Source organism: Corvus cornix, chromosome Z (assembly GCF_000738735.6).
Source record: "Corvus cornix cornix isolate S_Up_H32 chromosome Z, ASM73873v5, whole genome shotgun sequence".
NCBI lineage: Eukaryota > Metazoa > Chordata > Aves > Passeriformes > Corvidae > Corvus > Corvus cornix.
This window is the reverse complement of record NC_046357.1, coordinates 74,967,736-74,991,009: the sequence shown is the minus strand read 5'-3', so window position 1 is coordinate 74,991,009 and position 23,274 is coordinate 74,967,736. Positions and strand designations below refer to the sequence as shown.

The 23,274-nt window shown below is 39.4% G+C and overlaps 1 protein-coding gene across 4 annotated transcripts in view; it reads right to left on the bottom strand.

Annotated features, from left to right (window-relative positions):
• SSBP2 (single stranded DNA binding protein 2) overlaps nucleotides 1-23,274 on the bottom strand; it is a 134,699-nt gene that overhangs the window by 13,455 nt on the left and 97,970 nt on the right. For 2 of the 4 annotated variants that reach the window (XM_039566488.1, XM_039566486.1), the window contains 11 exons: nucleotides 18,738-18,797; nucleotides 17,029-17,095; nucleotides 16,750-16,820; nucleotides 14,582-14,673; nucleotides 10,472-10,520; nucleotides 9,441-9,476; nucleotides 7,503-7,557; nucleotides 5,919-5,989; nucleotides 5,118-5,196; nucleotides 3,966-3,994; nucleotides 1,176-1,274 (listed from right to left, as the gene is read on the bottom strand). In XM_039566488.1, coding sequence (XP_039422422.1) covers nucleotides 1,176-1,274; nucleotides 3,966-3,994; nucleotides 5,118-5,196; nucleotides 5,919-5,989; nucleotides 7,503-7,557; nucleotides 9,441-9,476; nucleotides 10,472-10,520; nucleotides 14,582-14,673; nucleotides 16,750-16,820; nucleotides 17,029-17,095; nucleotides 18,738-18,797 — 708 coding nt within the window. The remainder of the gene's footprint in view (nucleotides 1-1,175; nucleotides 1,275-3,965; nucleotides 3,995-5,117; nucleotides 5,197-5,918; nucleotides 5,990-7,502; nucleotides 7,558-9,440; nucleotides 9,477-10,471; nucleotides 10,521-14,581; nucleotides 14,674-16,749; nucleotides 16,821-17,028; nucleotides 17,096-18,737; nucleotides 18,798-23,274) is intronic. The other 2 variants (XM_039566487.1, XM_039566489.1) reach the window with 1 other exon arrangement.

The window sequence follows — 23,274 nt, the reverse complement described above, 5'->3', positions numbered from 1 at the left end:
AAAGGACTCCATGATAACGCCTATTCTGAGCAGCCAAGTGGCAAAATATGGATCAGAAAGCAAAGCAGTTCCCCAGGGCAACAGAGCAACCCATGTCAGAGAGACAGCAGTCCCTGGGAGCAGACAGGCATGTGTCACTCCTGCCTTGCAGGCACACATCTCAACAAAGCCCTTAGGAATCCAAGCCCCTGGCTCTTCCAGGCAGCACAAAAACACCCAGAACCCAGCAAATGTCTGGGAACACAGATTTTCTCTGGAGTACCACTGATTGCTCTTGTTCCCACAGCCCTGTTTCAGTGACCCTGCCTGCCCTCAGCACAGCAGAGTGTGCCAGATTGGGAGCCAAGGGCTGCTGGGAACGGGGACCACATTTCATGAAGGTTCTGAGTTTACTGCCATTTTGGCAGATATTAAACATTGCTCTTTTTAGGTTGTGTATGACAGTTTTCTTCAACACTCCACACAACCTGAATGTGTGCCCACCAACAGCTAACTGAGAGAATCTCTTCCTTTTCACTAGCTAAAAAAGAAAACCTCCCAAAAGCCCTAAAATCTGATTCCCATGAAATTTTCCATGGAACTCAACTATGCTGTGATCCAACAGAAGCTGTTTATTGAGCTGCAGTTCACCACTGGCATAGGTAATGAGGTTACTCTCCTATTCAGGGACCTAGACGTGGATTTAGAAACCCAGCTTCAGGCACACAACTATGACAATACCACAGTCCTGCTCTGTGAACTGTTTACACCACATTTTGCTGCTTTGACCATTATCCATTCTTAGAAAAAGCATAATTTGCCCCAGAATGAACACTATAGTGGGAACCTCTGCCTTTTATAGGTGCAACAGCACTCTGCATCTTTGCAACATGGAATCTACTGGTGCTCTCATCACATACTTCAGTGTAAACCCTGCTTTTTCATTGATCTCATAGCCCAGGAAAAGTTTCTGCAGTAAATCTATGCCTCCCACCTTTTCCAGCTTCACCTCTCTTTTGCACAGTATTTTTTATTCAAATCAATACTGTACTTTCAGAAGCTATTAAAAACCATGCAAGACACAGCACTGCACTACAAGCACACTACAAAACTTGTAAATTTTCTTTTTCGAAACAAAAGGCCAGAGATACAGGTCCACCTTTGCAACCCAACAACCCAGGTAATGAAATACTTACACTCTCACTCTGGAAGGGGTTTAGGAAGTTTCCACCCATCTCACTGTCATCCCTGGGAGTGCCAGGCTGGTTGCTCATGCTCATATTACTGGGAGAGTTCTGTTAAATAAGATTGTAAAATACAGATTCAGTGCTGAAGGTTTCAGTTCACTTCCCAGCCTCACCAGGTGTGCCCAGGGCATGCTCCACACATCACTTGGTGCACTTAGGTGCACTGTGCAGTGCACTGGGCTTCTCAAGGATGAAAAATCAGCCCCAGCAGGGTTCTGCATGATTCAGTCACTAATTTTAGCCTGTTAAGTAATGTTCTCTTTCCTGAAGCAAGGATTATTTACCTGTGCCTCATTTTCAGGTTATAGTCAGCATCTGCTTCTGCTGAAGTCAAGAAAAGCTATAAAAGGCTGCAGCAGGGATATGAGGAAGCTCATATTAAATCATGTGGTTGAATGCAGCCACGTCTGTGAGCCCTGACATATGTGAGGTACGAGTTTGTACTTAAAGATAGACAAAATATGTACTTAAAGGCAGATCTGGTCTGCACAGAGCTTTGCACAGGCCTGTGCCTGAGGTCTGCTCATCGTGGTCACAATGTACTGAAATAGTAACAACCTAAAGCCTCCCAAAAATTAATTGTTACTCCTTTTCTTACAGCCAGTGCACAACTGCCTCTGCAACTTCAAAAGGAGAATGGGTGAAACAAGGTGATTGCCATAGAAATTATTCTGCCTCAATAGCTCACACATGGTTATTGTACCCACTACAATTAGTCAGGTGCTCTTACAAAGCTGGTTTGCAGTAACTGAACCATGGGCAATCCTCTTTCCATCACTGTTACATCTCCTACTTAAAGACACATGGTGGAAAAACAGAAGTAAGGGGAAAGGAGTAGTGAAACCATGGATCTCAAAATGAAATCCTTACATCTATCACAGTTCTTTCCTTGCCTTTCTTTTTAACCCAGAAAAACAGAATGCAATATAAATATAAATATAAATATAAATACCAAACTAATTATGTACATGACATGCAAGCAGAACTTCTTTACCAGCATCTGAAATGCAGCTCAGAGTTGGGTCAAAAGCCCTGCCTTAGCCCTTCTTCTTTCTTCAGTCTAATTCACTGCTTCCAAAACTGTGATCCCCAGGGCCACTGGACAACATGCCCATCAAAGACAACTAAAAGCCTAACGAGGTGATTAACATCAGTCCATCAGGTACACCAGAAATTCAGGGCCCCACAGCGCGGAGAAGGTTGAACCCTGAACTGCTGCTGTACCCTCAGCAGGCATTAACTCAGGGGAGTCCATTGCCTGTGTTACACAGGAGGTCAGGCTACACAATCACATCACTCCCTCTGCCCGTAAAATCCAGGAATACAAAGACCTTGTCACATTCATTTATGCTCTGCACTGTTGCTCATTCCTGGAGGATTTCCCCTATTTTATCTTGCTCTGTGTAGAACTAAGTTTGACATTCTGCCGTTGCTACAGCATGCCAGCCCCAAAGGGCCAAATTCCTGAAAAAAATCCTGTTTTAGAGACTCCCTCAGGCTGCTTTTGTGACCACTTGGGGTCCAGCACTCTAGCTCCAACTCGGGTTTTCTAAAGCAAGAGTACGCCTGATGCCTGCACAAATTCCATGGGCATTGCAATAAATGCAGGTTATTAATGTTTATTTAATATGCATAATTTCAGTTAATTTACTGCCCTCATCTTAATCTACTTCATAAAAAACTTTATGTTCTACCATTCAGCTAATTTAATCAAAATCTTCTCTAAAAAGCTAGGAATTCCGTGAGCTGTACCGATTCTGCCAAGACTGACCGGATCCATTTGCTATGGACAACTGTGTTACAGGCAAAATTAACACCATTTTCCTTTTCGTTACTTAAAAACCACATAGATGAAATGTGATTTCCATGAGACTTCCAGGTAAATTGTTTTGGACCCAAGCTTTCAAAGCTACTGATACCTGCACCAGCACAGCGCTGAATAGCTACAAGTGCAATACTGGCTTTAAAAATTATCCCAAGGGAATGGAAATGTTTTGGCTTTTTCCCTTAAAAATGCTACACTTTGCAATAAAATACTGAAGAAAAAACACAGACTTTGATTAAAAAAATGATGTATGCTGGTTATCTCACAGAAGGGTTTCATTGAACCCACCACTGCACAGCCCAGCACAGCACAGCCAAGGCAATGTGGTCTTTTCCATGCATCACTTTACTTTGTGCAGAGTCTGAAAATGTTTTAAGAACACACGGTCCTCTTTATTTATGCCTCTTTACCAATACCACATCAGCTCATTAATCCTGAGTTAATGACGATCACGTCCACAGCACTTTTATTTTTACTGAAGTGACGCATTCAAGTATTATTTCTGTAGATGCAAAATCCCTGCAGATTAAACTCACATCCATTTCCAGCTATTTAATGTTTGTGATATCAAAACAGTGCTTCTTCTGAAACTGCTTCCTAATCTAGTTTCTGGGAATTTATCCTGAGGATTAAGATATTAACATTACCTTACAGAGGTGACAAACCCAATCCTGGAACACCTTAAGGAGATTGCCCCAACTTTACATTTGACTAGAATTGATTATTAGAACTGGTTTCATTTATTTTAAGAGTATCAAAGACTACAACATGATCTATCATATTCTGAACTGGAGGTAATTATATAGAATATGATAACATGAATCTGCATTAAAAAAAGATTCATAATGGAGACAAAGGAAATTAGTTTAGAGTGAAACCCTCTAAAAATTCCAAATATTTGATTAGATACTCACTTTGGAAATACTGTCCATGTCTCCTGAGCCTGAAATTAAAACAGACAATTGCTCAGTTAGTTTTGAGCTGAAGCTAAACCAATAATTTTTTCATAGAAAACACATAGTGCAACATTAACATTTTAAAACATAACCAACTCAGTAAAAGTTTACAGGCGGTACAGAGTAATCAACTCCATCAGTCTGGGGCTCTTGTCAACTTTTGCTGCACTACATGTACAGAGTAGCTCTTAGAAGAAACCAGATGATCCTGATGTGCAGAGTAACAGAAACCAAATGAAATTAAATATAGTGAGAGCAAGACTATTGAAAACTAATCGAGGGTTTTTTTCACATGCTGTAGGTCTCACCTCAGGTAAAGCCAAGAATAAAGGAAATGCAACTTTAGGATGGATGAACACAGAAAAGCATTCTTTTAGCAGCAAAAGACACATATGTTCAGGAAAGACAAATTCTGGAAGAGTACTGAGTACAAAACTAGAAGAGTCTCACAGCAAAACAATCACAAATGGAGCTGTGGGAGAGGACTGAAATAAGTATTTCATACAACCAGGCAAATTAGGGCTCCTAAGGAATATGATTTCTCTCTCTAAAAACGTCAGATACATAGATGTTATCAAGAGTTATTTTGTCATGGACCAAAAGGATAAATTACATGCTATGTACATGTAAAATCCTTCCATAACTGTTTCAATTCAATTTTTCATTTTAGCTAAGGAGAAATAATTTCTGTCACTGTAGAAAGCAACAGAAAAAGGCGTGGTTTGAATGCAATGTGCATCATTCTTAGTTAAACCAACTGCCCATTTTAGGATTGTAATAGGTAAAGAAAGGCTGTAAAAGTGTCCTTATATAAACTAATCTAAAATTTCAGGGACATGCTTTCCTAAAAAAAAAAGTAATTTTCAGTAGGAGATAGATGCCTATGCTGAATTTTCGTTGTTCACAACAAGTCTGCTCAGTGAGCTTCAATTTTTTTTTTTTTATTGCCACAGCCTCTTCAAGTCACTCCCTTCATCTCACTGATGTACTTACAACTTTTTTCATACATTTTTACATACTGTCTTCCACAGAACTCCCAAGAATTAGTCACAGAAAATAGCACTGTCACTGAAAATACACCACATTGGCAATATTTACTATTAGCATTACCTAATGATCCATTCATATGATGTGAGTCCATTCCACCCAGTCCGCTCATGGGTCCATCTGAGCCTGGCCCCAGTGGAAACTACGAGAGGAGCAGGCATTAAAAACTGTACAATTATTTTTCACACAACCTAATAAAGAGAGAATATTCCTCAGGAGAAGAGGGAAAAAAAAGTAATGAAAAATCCTCAGCTCTGAATGAGAAGAGACTCTCAAGTCCCATTCAGACCTTTAAGACAAGGTCTCTCATGTGAAGACTGAAAAACAGCATTGTTTTTGCTCACTTTCATGGTTTTTGGAAACTGTCATCTCTGTAGGCTGGAAGCCAACAAAATAATAATCTATTATTTACCTCAATGCTTTTTGTATAACTTCCCAGACTGCTGCTGGCAACTCAGCCCTACCCCCATTGAAGTTATAGGGAACTTTCATAACTCTCTTAAATCCATTCGTGATTAATTAACAGCTTTCAAACCCCACCTGACCTATACAGAGTTGGAAAGCTCCACATCACCTTCACAGCTTGAGCAGTTTCTGTCCAATTCCAGTAATTAACCTTAAATTTAGCTCTTCACACATTTAAAGGACATTGCCATTATAGCCAAACAATCTACAGTTTACTGCATAATGATTTAGCATATCTATATACATTTAAGTTCTACTAGCACTTTTTCCCAGAGGCCCATAAAGAGCCACCCATAAAAATGGAAAGCTTAGCAATAATGATAGCTGATGGAAACACAGTGTTTGGATAAACAAAAGGCTGGACTACTCAAAGAAGGATGTAAGTAGATTCATATTTACATTAGGTCTGTTGGGCCCAGGTGGCACAGCATTCATTAAAGTGTACATGTTGTCTCCAGAGTTGGTTGAATCTGTAATAAGAAATTATTTTAAGTGCTAAAATACACTTTTCAATAAAATTACTCACCTCATCCATTTCCTGTCATTTTGTTCATATTATTACTGTGCCTGAATCCCATACACAGCGGCAATATAACAGAAGATTTTATTCCCTTTCTATCCATTGCTGCCACACAACAGGGCTATGAAAAGAAATAATTGCCATGGTCCCCAAGTGACTACTTCTGTGCTCTAGTTATATGCATGACTGTTGAAAGGTTTATAAATCACCAAGAATCTGTAACTATTTAATTCCATAAACCCTGTTTCCTGGAGTTCTAAATTTCTTCACTCATCTTCAATATTATCCATAGAACAGGACTTTTTTTCTTATCAACGCTTCCTGTAATTTGTTTTCCATCTGTAATAAATGATAAAAAGCTTCTCCTTGCACAGACTGGGAGTTACAGTACTCTCATCCCTGTCAAGTCCATATGATTTTGAATATATCCAGCTCTTCAGTGGAACGCTGTGCAAAGATCCTTCACTCTTGAAGGAGTCTTTAGCTGATACATCTTCATGGTACAGCCTGGTGCAATGCTTGCAAAAAGCCCCCCAAAATGACAGAAACTGAAAGGAGAATGACCTGAAAAAAGTCTGTATGCATCCCCAAGGGGATAGCACGATTTAAAAAAAAATATTGGCAACTCTGGACAATCAGTATCTGCACAGAGAATGAAAAGAGCTCAGCACTCGTACCCAGACCCTCCGCAAGACCATTCCACACCCAATGGTCTTGTACATACAACAGGAAGATATCAAGGTTTCTGTCTACCAATTAATCTTTCCAAAATGATTTTCTAAGCATTAATCTAAGCAAATAATTCCACTATATGCAGAGCCCTGTGTATCACACTAGAACAGTCAAATATGCTGTCTGAGGAAAAGGGAGAACACAAGAGCTTTTAGCCTAAAGTAAAATCAGCCTATAAAGTTGTTTTCAACATTCACTGAGACAGGCAACAAGTTCCTTGTCCACACACATCCCTGGCTTTCCCCATGTTCTGCTGGCTCGTGTCAAAAACACATGGGATGGCTGGGCTGTGGGAATCCTTGAGCTGATGGTCTCAGAGGTGCGTAAATACCTTCACAAAACTCACAGGGGCCAATTTCTAAGTGTTTTCATGCTTTGGGAAACAGAACTTCAACATATATTTACCTTAGGTTGCTTTTCACTTGTTCATTTTCTGAGTGTTTTTATTTTATTTGGTTCTGTTTTTAATTTTTATTTTTATAAAAATATAATATTTAAATATTTAAATCCCTGGAATTCTAGTTAATGAAGTCATTATACTTGTGCATAAGTTTTTATGGCCAGTTAGGAAAATTCCCTGAGCTGGAGACATCAGCAAGTAGGGAAAAAGAAACTGATGTAGGAAATACAGACCCCATAATTTAGAGTTATCTGATTCTTTATTAAAAAAATAACTCGTGTACTTCCTAAAATCCCTTGTAATTTTGTTGTTTCCAAGTGTATTTCAGTACCTGCAGGACTAGGCATGATGGGTGTTCCTGGTGGCCCTCCACCTCCTGGAGGACCCTGGAGAAAGGAAAAATTGTCAGTTAGCATGAAATAAAAGGTTAGACTAAAGCTAAAAGAGACACACCAAAAAAACCCAAACATCAAGGGACATATATTTTTTTACGTTTTGGGTATTTCCATGTCACAAATCTGATCAAGTCCAAGAAACACAAAATGCTCCGATTGTCAAACAAGAGTTTTAGGGTTCTCCAGGGATTTTATTCTAATCATCCTAAGCATTTACTAAGAACAGAAACACAACATCTTGCTTCCTATGTTTCCAGAACCCCTAATATCTTTAGGTAACATGAAAAACTAGCAACTTCCACTGTGCTAAAAATGCCTGCATCAATAAAAGACAATAAATGTTGACTTTCCATAATAAAACATACATAGATTGCTAGTAATAATTATTATTTCCATTGCCATATGACTATTACTGTACTTTATCTCTTTTGTTATAATTTAAAATAGCAGATATTCTGTTTCAGGCAGGGATATCTTTTCAGTGGCAGCAATTACAAGGGTTTGGCTGTTCCTGTCTGCTTACAGGATATCTATCCACATACTTTTTATCCATAAATACATATCCACATTTTACCCATACCTACATGACCCTCTAGGCATCACATGCTCTCCATCCACTTTGTATTCATATACCTGTGTACTAAGCTCACAAACTTGATTTTTTTAAGGGCTCTCTCTGTATATTTTTCAACATTACATAAAGAGATGCAGGAACAACTAACTGGTCATTCATGAGAAAAGTTACTTGTCTTCATTAACTTTTGCATCTCATTGTAAATTTGCTTTTACTCTCCTTGTTTGTGTATTTTCTTCTCTTAGAAAGCCTCTTGGTATCAACTATTTTCACTCTGAGAATATAATTTTATTTATGTATAAAGAGAGTATACATTTGTATATTTATACATATTATATACACTTACATATTTGTAGATAAGCTTATATATTACTATATATTAAAATATTATACATAGATTAATTGTATTAAGTTCTCAAAGTTAATAAATCCAGATTACAAATCTTTTCACTATAAACCTTTTCAAGGAGCTCTCTGGCCCATCCCTCATCCTCAAACATTTGTTGTCCATGAAGTCAAATATTCCCCAAATGTTGTTAAATTCTGCAAAAATGGAATGTGGCAAAACCACAAAATGTCTTCCAAACAGAGAGAGCTCTGTGAAGTTCTGCATTGAAAGAACTGACTTGGGGACAGCAAATCTTGACTGCTTCCACTAAATTGTGACGAAATCACAGCTACAGTTATAGACACTTGCAAGAATCATAACCTTTTCCACTGCTAATTGTCTAAATAAAGCACAAAAAAAATTGCTTTAAATATATAATCCTCCCTCGTCACCCTGTGACACCAGTCCTGTTCATGTGGCAAAATCAGACTAAACAATCTGCCTTAGAAGAGCTCTTCAGACATACAAATAAGCTGAGAACAACAGCAACAACAACATAAAGAATCTAAAATAATCAGCAAAGTTAATCTCTGGTGACAGAAACAAAATCCAGCACTACACGTAAACACTTTTTTCCTGTAGAAGTTCAGAAACTCCCACACAGCATGGTTTTAACTGAGAAAGCCAAGGGGTTTTTTGTCCTTCATTATTGAAGACAATACACTGTGTTAGCTACAGGAATGTTTTCTCAAGTGAAGCAGCACCGAGGGCAATTAGGAGCAGGCTGATGACGACTCTGGTAACGAACAGCCACATCTGTACCAGGGCCAGCTGGAAACCCTCGGTGCAGGCCAGATGTTCAGCTCCCAGCCAACACACGGGGGCTCCCCTCCACATCTGGGCTGCTGTTCCTCTGCCTGAACAAGACGTGGTGTCCCACAAACACACAGGCACACACACACAGGTACTCACCACGTAGTTCCCAGGAGACGCCGAGGAATAAGGTATCTGTAACATCAACAGAAAAGCTGTGATTCCCTCTGCGCTGGGAGGGGCTCCAGGCAGCTGCGGGTTAGTGCTCATTTAATTACAGAAACTAAAGATGCAGCTACGATCGTGGGGGGAAACGCCTCTGTTGTCAAAATAAACACCTCTCTTCAGCAATTTGAAAATATTAACTATAAATTAAAGTATTAAAATGCTAAGGTATAAGACTATTAAGGCAATGTAGTTGATAAGGTTTATGAACTTAGGCAGCACATACTTGCATTTCACTCAGCAGGAGTTCACAGCCAAGCATGAACTGAATTTGTGTGTTCTTAGAGATACCAAATTTTGATTAAAATCTTGACCATAAAAGGAAAAGAAGCTACCACATCTTTCACCTTAGAAGACACTGGTATTTATTTGCATTTTTTATTTATGTTTTTTTTAAAGGGCAGTGTCCTGGAGAAATCCTGTGAATAATCTGGTTGTCTTCTGTGTTACAGCCTTTGCAATTATTCTGTCCAAAGGAACACAGGCCAGTGCTGTTGTGGGAGGAGCAACTGTACTGACAAACACAAATTTCTCTACAGACAACTTGTCAGCCAAATGATTGTTACAAATGAATCTATTGTTGGACTTGCCAACTGATTTCAGGGACTGAAAAGACTTTGACTATCAGTTAAGAAATACCCATTTTAGTCAAGTACATGCAAAAGAAAACTGAAGAAGAGTTTCACTAATACAATTAAAAAGCCCGAAGTGAGAAAACCAGAAAAAACTGTTTAACAGGGCAAGCCAGACCCACCTTGTCCAAATGCAAGTGCTAAAAATGGACATGCTTAAACCAATGATCCCTGAAAGAAAATGAGATTTTTCTGCCTTCTGGAGAAATACCAGACACTGCTGTTCATGTAGGACCCCAGAACAGCCTTTATATTACGGCACTGCTGGGCCTGCTGTGAAGGTACTTCCCTAAATACAGGAAGATGTCAAATATATTTGTAATATTTACTTACTGAATTGGCATTGGTTGGGTTTGGCCAAGGTCTGCCACCCCCAGGACCCCTGAAACAGAAGATGAATGATGAGACACAGAACATCCCCATCCTCTGACCATTCTCTGAGGAAAAAATCTGAATAACCTGTTTCCAGAGGAAGGAAGAAAGTGGCTTTTTTCAAACTAAAATGTGTTTACAAACCATAACTACCCCAAGTTAAAATGAAGAGCAGAATTCTTGTTGTTGCACTGCTATTTAATAATCTGGTGAATTGATTAATTTATTTATGACTCAGAAAATAAATTTAAGTCATAAAATAAATAAGTGTTCAGTCATAAAACCAGTAATCTTGCTCACATAATTAAGCACATGCCTGAAGTACTGAGGATGCATGCATTTACCATGGATCTAAAATACTGCAATACAGTCATGTTTCATTAGTAAAACTTGTGCAATTAGCTAATAAATGTTTTGCGAACACCTAATTTATAAAAGAACAAGCCATACAAAATATGTTGCTATGATCCCTATATGATGATGAAGATGATCATGATGATCATGATGATAACAACACCAGTCATGATAATAAATTTCATGTATTAAACCCAGAAAACCCTCAGAGGGTTTTTCTCACAACTTCAGCTGTTATTTTAAGTTCCTCACTCTCAGCTAAGCCCAGAAAAATAGTTTGGGGATGAGGCTTCCTCTCTTAACAATTCAGAGGGAACTCAGACACAGCAGAGGTAAAATCTCTGTGTTTACCATCACAATGTCTCAAACCCATAATTATTTCTGGGAGCACTAAGAGCTCCTGGTTGTTTATAAACGAGACTGAATCACTTTTTGAAGGCCGTGACAATGGAGAGGCAGAGATGACAAAACTTACACATCTAAAATGGCATTTTGGCCTCATTAGCTGTAGAAAAGCAACATTAACCACTGCAGCTCACCAGGCATGGGAGAGAGACTTAAACAGAGAGAAAGAATCACCCTTTACTAATGATTTCTGAAAGTTTTCTAGGTCTTGAAGAAATAAAAACTATTAAGTGCATACATTGCCTGAGGGATTTAATATTGAATCTTATTTTTTTTTTATTACGTTGTTGATGAAACTATAAAGGAACTCTCTCAAAAACAAATCAAGAGAAAATTTAGTTATTTCCACTGCCATTATTGTTGGAATGCTGGAAATCAAGAATGTTTGTATGGTCTTTTCTGCCTCATTCAATGAAAGACTGAGCAAGGAAATGCTCCTCAGCTCAGATATTCAGCAATTTCTCCTCTGCTGATGATCACATGGTGAAATATTAACTGGGTTTTTTCTCCTGTTGTTTTTATCTTTCATTGGTTTATTGGATCCTCTCTTTCAGAAAAACCAGGAATATTTGTAACACTTAAAGGCTGTTTTCACCCCAAATGCTCACACTCATTTCTGTGACATGTACTGGCTCAGAGACATGACTGGGTTAAGCCACAGGAATATGGAAACTCAGAAATTTACACTGAGACATGGCAACTCACCTTTCATCTAAAAAGCTGTTGGAATTTTCAGATTTATTGGACAGCTTTCAGTATAGACTTAGAAATCACTGCAGCAGAATCTGCTGGAAAGCTGCATGGATTTTGTGGAGCCAAGTGCTTATAAAACACACATAAAAACCTACAAACTGAATTTTTTTCCCCAATTCAATCCAAGCAGGTCTTTTGCCTTCCACTAAATGTTTTATATTGGAAGGACCGACAGGGCCATAAAACACCATACAAGTACCGATTCCAAAATAATTAATGAAGTATCTGCAAGTATGACCAATTTCAGCTGGCCTGCACCAATTTTTTAGAGTTTGTCCTGTTAACGTCAAAGCTGGCTTGAAAAAATAAAAGTCTGAAATTTTAGTTTCCCAAGAGATGAATATATTCCATCAGGAAATGAAACATCTAGACTCAAGTTTGTGAATTGAAATTAAAAGACAAAATCACACCTTTTTTTTTTTTTTTTTTTTTTTGTAATTCTGAGGCATGACTGAGATATTCTTAGTGCCTGAGACAGCACTGCAGGTCACACGGGGTGTTAAAAATCACCAGTGAAATGTAACACTGCTCCCTGAAATCTGCCTTTTTGTTCCAAAAACTGGCAGAGACATGAAATCTTCCTAAAAATGGCTACGTCAAGTTCCAACTAAAAAACCTACAGCTAAAATGAAGTTATTCTGTGGAAGAACATGGGCTGTGCATCAGCTGTGTCCAACAGAAGGCTGATGGTGTTATTGATGACAAAGCAAGGAGCTACCCAGCAGTGCTGCATTTGTGGATTATACAGACTGAAATGCTGCCTTATGAGTCCTCAGGCTGCCATTTCTGGCCATAAAGAACACTTTCTCAACCAGAAAAATGGTAACATTTTATTTGGCAGATACTCTGCCCTTAACCAAAGCAGCTTCCTTTCACACCTTCCAAGGAGGAAAAGCTGGATTTCAAACAGCAGCTGTTTCTGTGGAGCACACATTTTTGTATTTAACACTGCCAAAAATCCAAGAAAAAAAGAACAGAACACTAGAAAGTCATGTAAAGAAAACACTCAGGTATGAAAGACATCCTTATGTGCAGCTGAAACGTGATTTCCCCAGATGACCCCACTGCTGCCTCCTGCACTGAGATAAAGGGCGAGGGGTAACACAGAGAGCACATTTGGGTCCATCCTCTGCCACTGCCCCCAGGCCAGCCCTGAGTCTGATCCTGGACAGAAACAAGGCCTCACTAACATTCCAGTGACAGCAGTAAATTTACAGTAAGAAAACACTCTAATGTCCAGAAAACACAATTAAAAGAATCCCAACTCAGAGCAACCCCTCTGATAAAATGTGCTTATAAAAAGCAGCAATATTAGTATTTCAATCCATCTTCTGTCTTTCTGGTAGGCCAGGAAATCTTTTTATCATCCAGGAAACTCTTTTCTTACTTTTCCTGTGCAAACTCTCATTTATGTCAATAAATAGTTTCAAAATATCTTACCTGTCCCTCAATTTTACTTCTGGAAAGTAGATTTCCTTTTCTTTTTAATTCCGTCTTGAGCTGAGGAAAGCCTCTACAGTCCTGATACTTGACTCACACTGAATTGCAAATGCCCAAATATTTTTTCCACATCAATTTAATTGAAAAACGTAAGTGCCTACCCTCAGGATGGTTCCTACAATTGTCTTGAATCCCCATATGTGATGTCTATGATAGGGCAACACACAACTTCAGATTTTAATTTATGTGCTTCAAGAATTCAGTGTATGTCTGGAAATCCAAATATATTAGAGGTATGGTGGATTTTTTAAATCACATTATCTATTTCTGTACCTCTTTGAACTTTTCAGGGTGGAAACTTTTTACTTGAAATGAAAATTAACATTTCTTATTTGCATTTTCTATAAAAACGGGTATGATATAATGAGAAAAGCGTATAGAAATCTTTACTCTTTTCTTAATGTTACATCTGAAGTATTTCTACACACTTAAAAAGGGGGTTGTCTTCAGGGATACAAGGCACAACACCCTGCCATGGCTAAATCCATGCCTGAAATAGATCTCAACTCAGATTATATCCAGTTTTACCAGATGATGATCCAGACCCACAAATACACAGAAACACTGACAAAAATACTCTCATATCTGTAAAGCTCATCTATCTGTTTAGACTGGAAATAAATGTAGTTAAGGAAATGAAAACTGCAATTGAGGAAGACTTTCAAAGCAAATGTGTCCTTCTTTTTCTTATAAAGAGTTCCAGACAAAGGCTATTTTGCTTCAATTAAGTACTGATTTATTTTGCAGAGAAGAACCATTCCTCACAAGATATTTAGTAAGTAGAAATATAAATAGTGTCATTTTTTAAAATGCATACAAGGATATATCAGTGATTACATAGACAAAATATTCCCAGTATTTGAAGTTTGATCTGTGAAAGAAACTGAGTATTTGTATAGACTTGTTAGGACAGCCAAGGCTCCTGTAAGACTGTGGGTTCACTGCTTAAAACTGCATTTATTGGTCATCAAAGCATGTTCGCCCTGCCTTATCCATCCCAAGTGTTCCTTCTGCAATGCAGTAATTTTCTAAGTACAGTAGGATTTATGTTGTGCTTACATGTTCATCCCAGGCATCCCCGGGCCACCTAAAGCGTTCAGAGGGGGTCTCATGGCACCTCCATAGTTCTGCAACGACAACCAAGGGTCAGACTACCACAAAACAAAAAAACAAAACCAAAGAGGAGGGGGAAAGAAAGGACAGCAGGTTAATGACATCCCTGTGCAACTGCTGCCAGGACAGGCCATGCCATTCATGCTTTCAGGATTCCCTGACTGGTGACTTAAAAAAACGAGATGATTAACCCCGAGGAGAAACAACTACAAACAACAGAAATTGGCTAAGAATGGTTAAAATGGTTTCAGGAGGAATTATACAATTTACATGTATTGAGCTCAAGTTTATGGCCAGCAAGGGTCAGTTTTTATAATGAATTCAACTTTTAAACCAAGGCTATTCAAAGTCAGAAACCCTGACTAAGATTCTGAGATATCAAACTGTATTATTTCTAATTAGATTTCATTGTGTTTGCATAAAATTAAACCATACGATATAACTTTTCAAATGTACCGTTATATTTCTCTTTCCATTATTCAATTCTAATAAATCACAGAATCCCAGGATGCGGCTTTAAAGCCCATCCAGTGTCACCCCCTAGCCCTGGGCAGGGACACCTTCCAGTATCCCAGATCTGTGATAATCAAATGTGATAATCATGGAGAGCATTTAATATGGCAATTAACGTCATAGCAATGCTAACAAATTAATTTCCCAAGGCCCATGAAATCTGAATTTATCTCCTGATATTATGATCAAAGTTTGACTGCACTACTTACACAAAAAAAACAAATTACACCTATTTTTATTCAGTGGAATACAAGTAGAACAATCTGTCTCACCGGACAATCTAACTTCTGACTGTAATTACTGCTAATCCTAAGCAGATGTACTCCTTTGCCCTCAAATAACAGCACTGCCATTAGGGCCACCCATACAGATGTTCTTTCAGAGCAGTGATGCTCTCTGCAGAGGCTGGTGGCCCAGGTAGATGGTGATTCAATTATGGAGTCATTTGTGAACTTAAGTTTTGTGGACTTAAATTTTGAGTTGGTTAGGACGCTGAGCACAAGAAAGAAGAAGCTTACAAAAACACTGCATCTTAAATGACAGCAAAAATGGAAAAATTATCCTCATAAAAAGCGGCATGAGATTTGCCTGCTGTGTGACTAATGGTGCTGCATGAAGGATCAGCTCAATGTCATATGGCAGCACAGCAGAGCTTCTTTTCTACTCCCAAAAAGGGTAAATACATTTCAGGGCTACAGAAAAAAGTAGCTAATATATTTAATAATGTTCTGTTGGTCACACACAGCAGCTGTTTTGAAGAACTGCACAACTGGTTTCTAGGAAGAAGACCCAAAATTGTAGAGACAGTTGTGAACAGACTTGAAAGGCAAAGCTATTCCATCATTTAGAATTCAGTTGTTATTCAAACAAGAAGCCACCAGAGAGATTATCTAAAATGGGGAAGCAAAAATGCACAGTGTGGGCACAACAAGCACACTGTGAAACAAAACACTGGCAGAACCAGTGTGAAACACCACCACCCACGCTGCTGGCTGGCAGTGCTGACAAAACACAGAGCAGCCTCCTGGATTTGTGTGCCAGGGGTGCATCAGGACTGTTTGTGCCCTGCCTTGGAGCACTGCTGGGACAGAGCCACAGAGAGGCTCGAGGTGGACAGCAGGGACAAATGGCAATGTGGATGTCTCACTTCACACTAAAATCTCTCCTGCACTCACCAAAATTTAAATCAACAGTGGATGAAAGAAAAACTTCACAGAATTTGGAGAGGGATTTTTGGTGAAGTTAGAGGTATTAATCTTTTCCTCCTAAACAGCTTAATCAATGAGGAGGAGGAGGAGGAGGAAACACCTACCCCACTCCTGGTCTCCCTTGCCAATGTCACTCTTTGATTACAACATACACTTTTCTAAAAAAGCAAATGAAAGGATTCCTCTTTTAATTTCAAATATTAATGAAAATGACAGATTTTCATTTCAGTTTTGTACAGCTGCAACTCAGAACTGATTTTTTTGTAAAACAGGAAGTTTGTTTTGGAAAGGGATTATGAAAACAAGTCCTGGGCATCTTCAAGCTATGCAAAGACAGAGAATATAGACTAAGTCTAGGCCTGTCACTAAGAATAACCCATCTGTGGAAAATACCTGTGGTCCTAATGGCACCATTCCCCTTGGAGGAGTCATCCTCTGCATCGGCCCACCCATGTTTGGATGACCTGCGAATAAAACATAAAAGACTTTATTTATGTACGCAATGCACGACTGATTTAATTATGCAAGACACAAGCACCTTCTGCAGCTACTTTTAATGAATCATCCCTTTCTAATTAACAGAAAAGCTTAAGGATCTGCGGAAAGGTTTGGAGCTCAGGAAGAAAGGTGCCAGTTTGTGAGGACAGCGCTGTGGAGAGGTCCCGCACTCACCCTGCTGCCGTGTGGGGTCCATCCCGCTGGGCAGGAGGGGCTGACTCCCCGGGACACCTCCAAGGGCCTGAGGCAGGGAAAACACAGCATAAAACCACAGAATGCCTTGAAATTCACGTTAAAGACACAACACACATATTTCATTCCTAATTCCTGGATGTTTCCTCTGAGTCAAGAGTTAATGTGCTTTTAAATCCCCACATTAATCTGCCCTCTGAGCTTACTGAATTAGGTTTAAAGCTCATTTTAACATGGTTTTACCTGTAGCTGGGTCAAGTAGAAAAATGTTTTTATGAATGGATCTTTGCAGCTGATCCACAACGTGCTACTTTGCATTTCAAAGCACCACCACATTTTCAGTGAAAATGTATCCTGAGTGAGCAGAATCTCAGAACGGTTTGGGTTGGAAGGGACCTTAAAGTTCAGCTCATTCCATCCCTCTGCCATGGGCAGGGACACCTTCCATTATGCCAGGACCAAACTACCACCCAAAATTTGGGCCTTAAAGCTGCACGACAGTTTATTGCTTCCACACACTGCCCATCCATGCTGTAACTTGAGTACTGATGGTGCTGTTAAAGCAGCAATTCCTGAACGTGGCACAATGTGAATGAAGCAAGAGCTGCAATTTGCTGGGATTATGTGATTAGCTTCCACACTGGACTGAAAATACCACAGTGCGCAGAGAAAACCACTCCTGAGACCAAAGCTGCAGGCTGGCAGTGCTTCCAACCACCACATCCAGCACCCACCTGCCAGGATTCAACCTGCTCAGGCACACAGGGTGTGAAACCCAAACACTTGGCTCAGGGGCTCAGACACCTCTGGCTAAGGTAGTATTGGGAAGTCCAAAAACCAGGAACGCACTGAGTGACAGCAGTAAAATGTTATCAAATATGAAGTGCAGAACTAATGGCACTGCACAGATGATCACCCAGTCAAGGTTACTTAAGTCACCCCCTGCCCTGGTGAGAAAGTAGCCCTGCTACAGGTACCTTAACGTGATTCCAAACATGACCAGGTAGAGCAACACCTGGAGAAGTCTTGCCACCTGATACATCCAGCTCACTGAAATTTAGATTTCATATCTTCTGGTGATACAGTGTCAAAATATCAAACTGTGTTACACAGATATAAAAAAATAGCCAGAAATGAGCCTGGGGAATAGTGTGACAATAGAAAGGCAGTCCTGGAAGCCAAAGCTGGACCAAACCACCTCTTCCATTTATCCTTTCAACCTTTCCCAACATTGTAAATGACCTAGTTTTCCTCTCAGAGCTCCACTGATGTTTTTTTTGTCTGCTTGTCTTTAGCTTTTCATCTGCTGACGACTCTTTCTCCTCCTCTATCTGCACTATGGAGAACTTAAAAACACCAGAACCCTCTTCTCACAGATGGGCCAAAAAAGGTCCCTGCTGACGACCAGCAGCTCATTACTCATCCGTGTCTCACTGGCACTGCACATCCTCCGATGGAGATGAGACAAAATTGGGAATTCAAAGCCTTTACAAAGTCCTCAGAGTGTCTGTAGGAGCCACAGAGCACTCACTGAGATCTGTTTCTCACCAATAATCCCCATATTTACTGTGAAATAAATATAATCTGTATGTCCAACAGAGATGGGCAGATGAGTTTACACAGAACTGAGTAACACAAGGAGGGAACCCCCACCCTGGGCCCTGCAGAGCAGCGGGGGGGTAAAGCCTTACCTGGTTGGGTATTCTGAGAGGTGGCCTTGGACCTCCAGGGTACCGAGGGGACATGAAAGGCTGCAGGGAAAAAAGAGAAACACTGCTGATTAATTCCACTCATCTTGTAAAAGCCACCCTGTGTCACTGCCATGTTCACACCCACCCAGCCTAAACACTCCCGTGGAGAGCTCGGGACATTGTTCCACAATGTTTAGAAGTATTACATAAACAGACTTTCTCAGCCAATCCATCTATCAGGACAAATTATTTAACACTTTGTTTCAGCAGCTGTAAGTGCAGAATATAAACAACTTAACGCATTAATAGTGAAGAATAAGCCATAATCAGACATCTGTACTTTCCACTGCAGAAAGGGAAAAGATGGGAACTTTGGAATAGAAAACAAAAGTGTTCTTGGGAGAGTTTGGAGGTAAGGAAGGGCAAAATAATTCATGAATACTTCTCATTCACTTTTTCATAATACAGTAAAAAGCAACACAAAATTTAACTGGTGGGGTCACAGATTCCCAGTTCATGATGCAAATATTTTGAATTTTGCTGGCTTCAGTCGCCACGTCAATTCAGTGCTGCACTCCTGTCATCCCTCCCTGCTCACACTCCGGATCTCCTCTCTCACACCTAAATTTATACACAAATCTGTCACACCATCCACACTGTGTGAGGTTCTGGGGGCTCTTGGCTACTCCTGAGCTGCCTCACAGCCCACAAACAAGCCCAGTCCCCCAGATAAATGAGTGGTACTGACAGCAAAAACATTTAACTTCTCTACTGATCCCACCCCGAAGCATGGCGATAACCTAGAAATCTAAAAAGATGAGTGGCAAATCTACAGGAAAAAGGCACAAACATCTGACTAAACAGAAGATGAAGAGGATGGCTTTGGCAAGCAGGAGTACCTACAGCTCCAGAAGAAAATGAAGAGATAAAAGTTTCCTTTGACTGAGCACAGAGACAAAAAAGACTGATTTAGAGTAGCAATAGCTTGCAGAGAAACTGCAATTATTTTACCAATGATTACTACTGGAATTTTTCCCATGATCTTACATCAATAAATTAATGAAACCTTTCACATCCTGGAATCAGATGAAAGCTGAAAAAATGTAACCTACATAAACACATACTCAAAGTAGTGCTGGAAAGCAATTTAAAGTACAGAGGGTTTACAAACTGGAGAAGAAAGTTCAATAACAATTGTGAAAAGATTAATAAAAAGATACTTGAAATGATGTGCTGTAGAAGAGGGAGGCTCCTGTGTGCACTGTCTGATGGTGAGAACCTCTGGTAAGGAAGAGAAAGGGCTGTGCTTGTGTCGAGGCCCTCGTGAAACAGTAGGAGTGTCAGGAAATTAGAATTTCAACCATTTCCACAAAGGTCAACTGAGTGCAGCCACTCCAGTGAGGACCCTGGGTTTGACTCGTCTCCTCCAGCAAACGAAACTCAACTTTATTTACAGCTGTGCAACTCACAGAAGAGAAATCTGAAGTGTCTCTCAATTCAGCCATGTCTCAAGAGCAGAACCACCCTACTAATACTGTGTAATAGTAATAAAAAATAGTAATAAAAACCTCCTCCTTCCAAGCTTACAAGGCTTATATATTGTAAATATTCACGTATCTATGTATTCCGCTTAAATTCAGGTGGAACTGCAATCAGTGACAAGCAGATTTCAAGTAGTTCCTATGGTTTGGTTTACCACAAAAATTTTACCATTAAAAACTTAAATATTCTCATTTTTTGTGTCAGTGACTGAACTTCTCCATCTCCACTACCAATATTGTGTTTGTCCACAGAAAGGTTGCACCAAGATATCTCAAGACAACAAAGAAATTCTGTCCAACATTTTACTGAAAATATGTTAAATACTCTCAGTTTTTCTCTACAGTGACAGCAGTTTTAAAGTCCTCACACACATTATTGAGCACCAGATTCTGAAAGACACAAACTCAAGCAGCAGAAACTTCGTGCCACGTGTTGATTCACCACTTGCCTTGTCACTTACAGGAACACCTGACATTTAGTCTCTGAACTAGTTTTACTTTCATTTTCTACTCATTTTTTTGTTAGGAGTTGTTGAAATGTCCATGGCTTAGGGAGGAACCACTGTGGGCTTCCATTTCTTACATCAGGCATCCCTCTCTCCCTGACTTCTTGGGAACTTCTTCCCCTTCTCTTGTAGCACAAACACCCCCAAACTTAATGGGCTCAAATACTGGTGCTAAATCAAAACCAGTGCCCACAGACCTTGAACTGGTCACTCAGATCTTGTTTCTGAAGGTAAAAATATAGAGTTTTGATGATGAAGACTTGGACATTTCTGCCTGTTGCCTCAGCCTTGTGTCAACTCAAAATTCAGCATTTTAAATGCACCTTAAATGGATGCTCGCACTGAATTTTCAGGGAGAAATTTTTTCTTATTTGTCTTGCAGTTAAGCTGGAAAAATATTCAATAATGCAGCAGGCAACTTTAGCTGTCAGATAGGAAGAAGACAGAGGGGCTAAAATCAACTTCTCCAATGGAGTTCAGGAACTGGCAGAGACAATAAGGTATTAGGAGAAGCAGGAAAAAACCCACTGTAAAACAAACAAACAAAAACCCCAGCAAAAACCAAGCAACCACCCAAACAAAACAAAACAAAAAAACAAACCAGAGGACACACAAAAGACCCAACCTAATAAAAAACCCCAATCCACACAAACAAAATCAAACCGCCTCCAAAATCTCTCAGAATTAAAAACAAAAAACAAGACAAAACCAAACAAGCCACCACAAAAAAGGGGGGGAATCCCAACTCAAAACAAATCCCAGCTAAAAGCAACCGAGCAACCAAAAAACTCCCCAAAAATGAATAAAACAAAGAAACAGGCAAGCAAGACAGTTCTAAGCCACGGCTGAGATGGAGATGCCACCAGCATGTTGACACCAACGTATTCCTACACACAGGTATGAAAGTCACTAATTTGGCATCACAAAAAGTATCCTGAAGGTTGCTATCCTGTAGATAAGGACAAAAAGAACCTTCTACTAAACTGGGTGAAAATGAAGCCAGAAAGGAAAAACTTCTTGTGTAGTCACTGCAGAATATTTGCATTTATCAACTTACAGTGAAAGTTTAAAAAAAAATCCCAAAAACCTAAAAGAAGGAAAGTATTAAAATACTAGAATAATAGTGACAATACAAAATATAATCAAGATGTGAAATGTTAAATTTAATAAGGTCCCTACTCTTACAGCAACATTTCATGTTGAATTGTTAGAAGTACTTTAAAGCAGGACAAGTTCAGGAACTTGAACGAGGGTGCCAGAAGTTGTAGCACTTTTTTGTTATCTCCCTGCTCAAGAATAATCCAGCTGTGTACAGGGAGAGCAAAGGGTATCTCATAACCTGTGTGTTTAATGCAAGTCTGAGAGGTCTGTGTGCTGTGCAACATCAAAGTCCAGTAAAATCCTGTTTTTCTTGGTTCTCAACACAACGGAAAATAAGTTTCTCAGTGGGGAAGTCTTTGAGAGAGCAATGTTGAAGGACAATGGCCTCACTGCACACATTTTGGTGCCAGAAAACGTGATTTTACAAAAAGTATGCACCAGGAATCTGATGTCATAGAGACACAGAGGTTGGGATGTTTCTCTGCCAGTCACACAGTTCTTACTCTTTTTCAGTTGTTCAGGAGACTCTACACCATGATGTGGATTAGTTTTCACTTCTAATAATAGTGGTGAAATGAGGAATTCAGAAGGTGGTGTTCTACTAAGCATGAAAGCCTCCAATAAATCTATGGTTTCTTTAAATTGACTTCCCTTCTCAAAGCTGGGAGTGTAATTTACTTCCTTCCAGATACAGGCTTTTTGCACTGACATTTTTATCCTGTTTTTCCTCATATCTTTACATTTATCAATCACATTTTGTCTCACATAAATTTGCAAAATTTACAATAACCCACAGCCAGAGAAATAACCCGGAATATTTCAATTCCTATTGAGACTTAATTGACTGTAAATATATTGACCACTAATTAAAAAACACATGGTGAGACACAGCTTCACACTTGGTGTGGAGAAGGACCGAAATGGCAATAATTTGTTTTATAACTCAGTCACCAACAGCACAAACATAAACACAACTTATGCCTAGAAGCTGAACATGGAACCACAGACCTTATTTGTACACACTGCAACAAGTGATCTTAAATTAATTGTGCTGCTACTTCAGGTGCAGGCACTGGAGAACAGGTCAAGCTACCAGAGACAAGGCCACATTCCCTCTGGGAATTCTGAAAATGACCCAATCTCTCCATCTGTTCACTTAAAAGTTCTAAATTATAACAAGTGAAACAAACTAAAAATCTTTGTTCTCCTCTGTTTAAAAATCAGTTGCCACGTTACACATTCTGTGTCTGAAAATACAATTAATCTTCACCTTTTTTGTTTTCAAACCCTACTCTCGGCTAAAAGGTTTGGCATCACTTCCTATTATGATTATTAGCGTTAGTATTAGTACCAAATGATAAAAAATAATACTTCTGGGCATTTTTATTT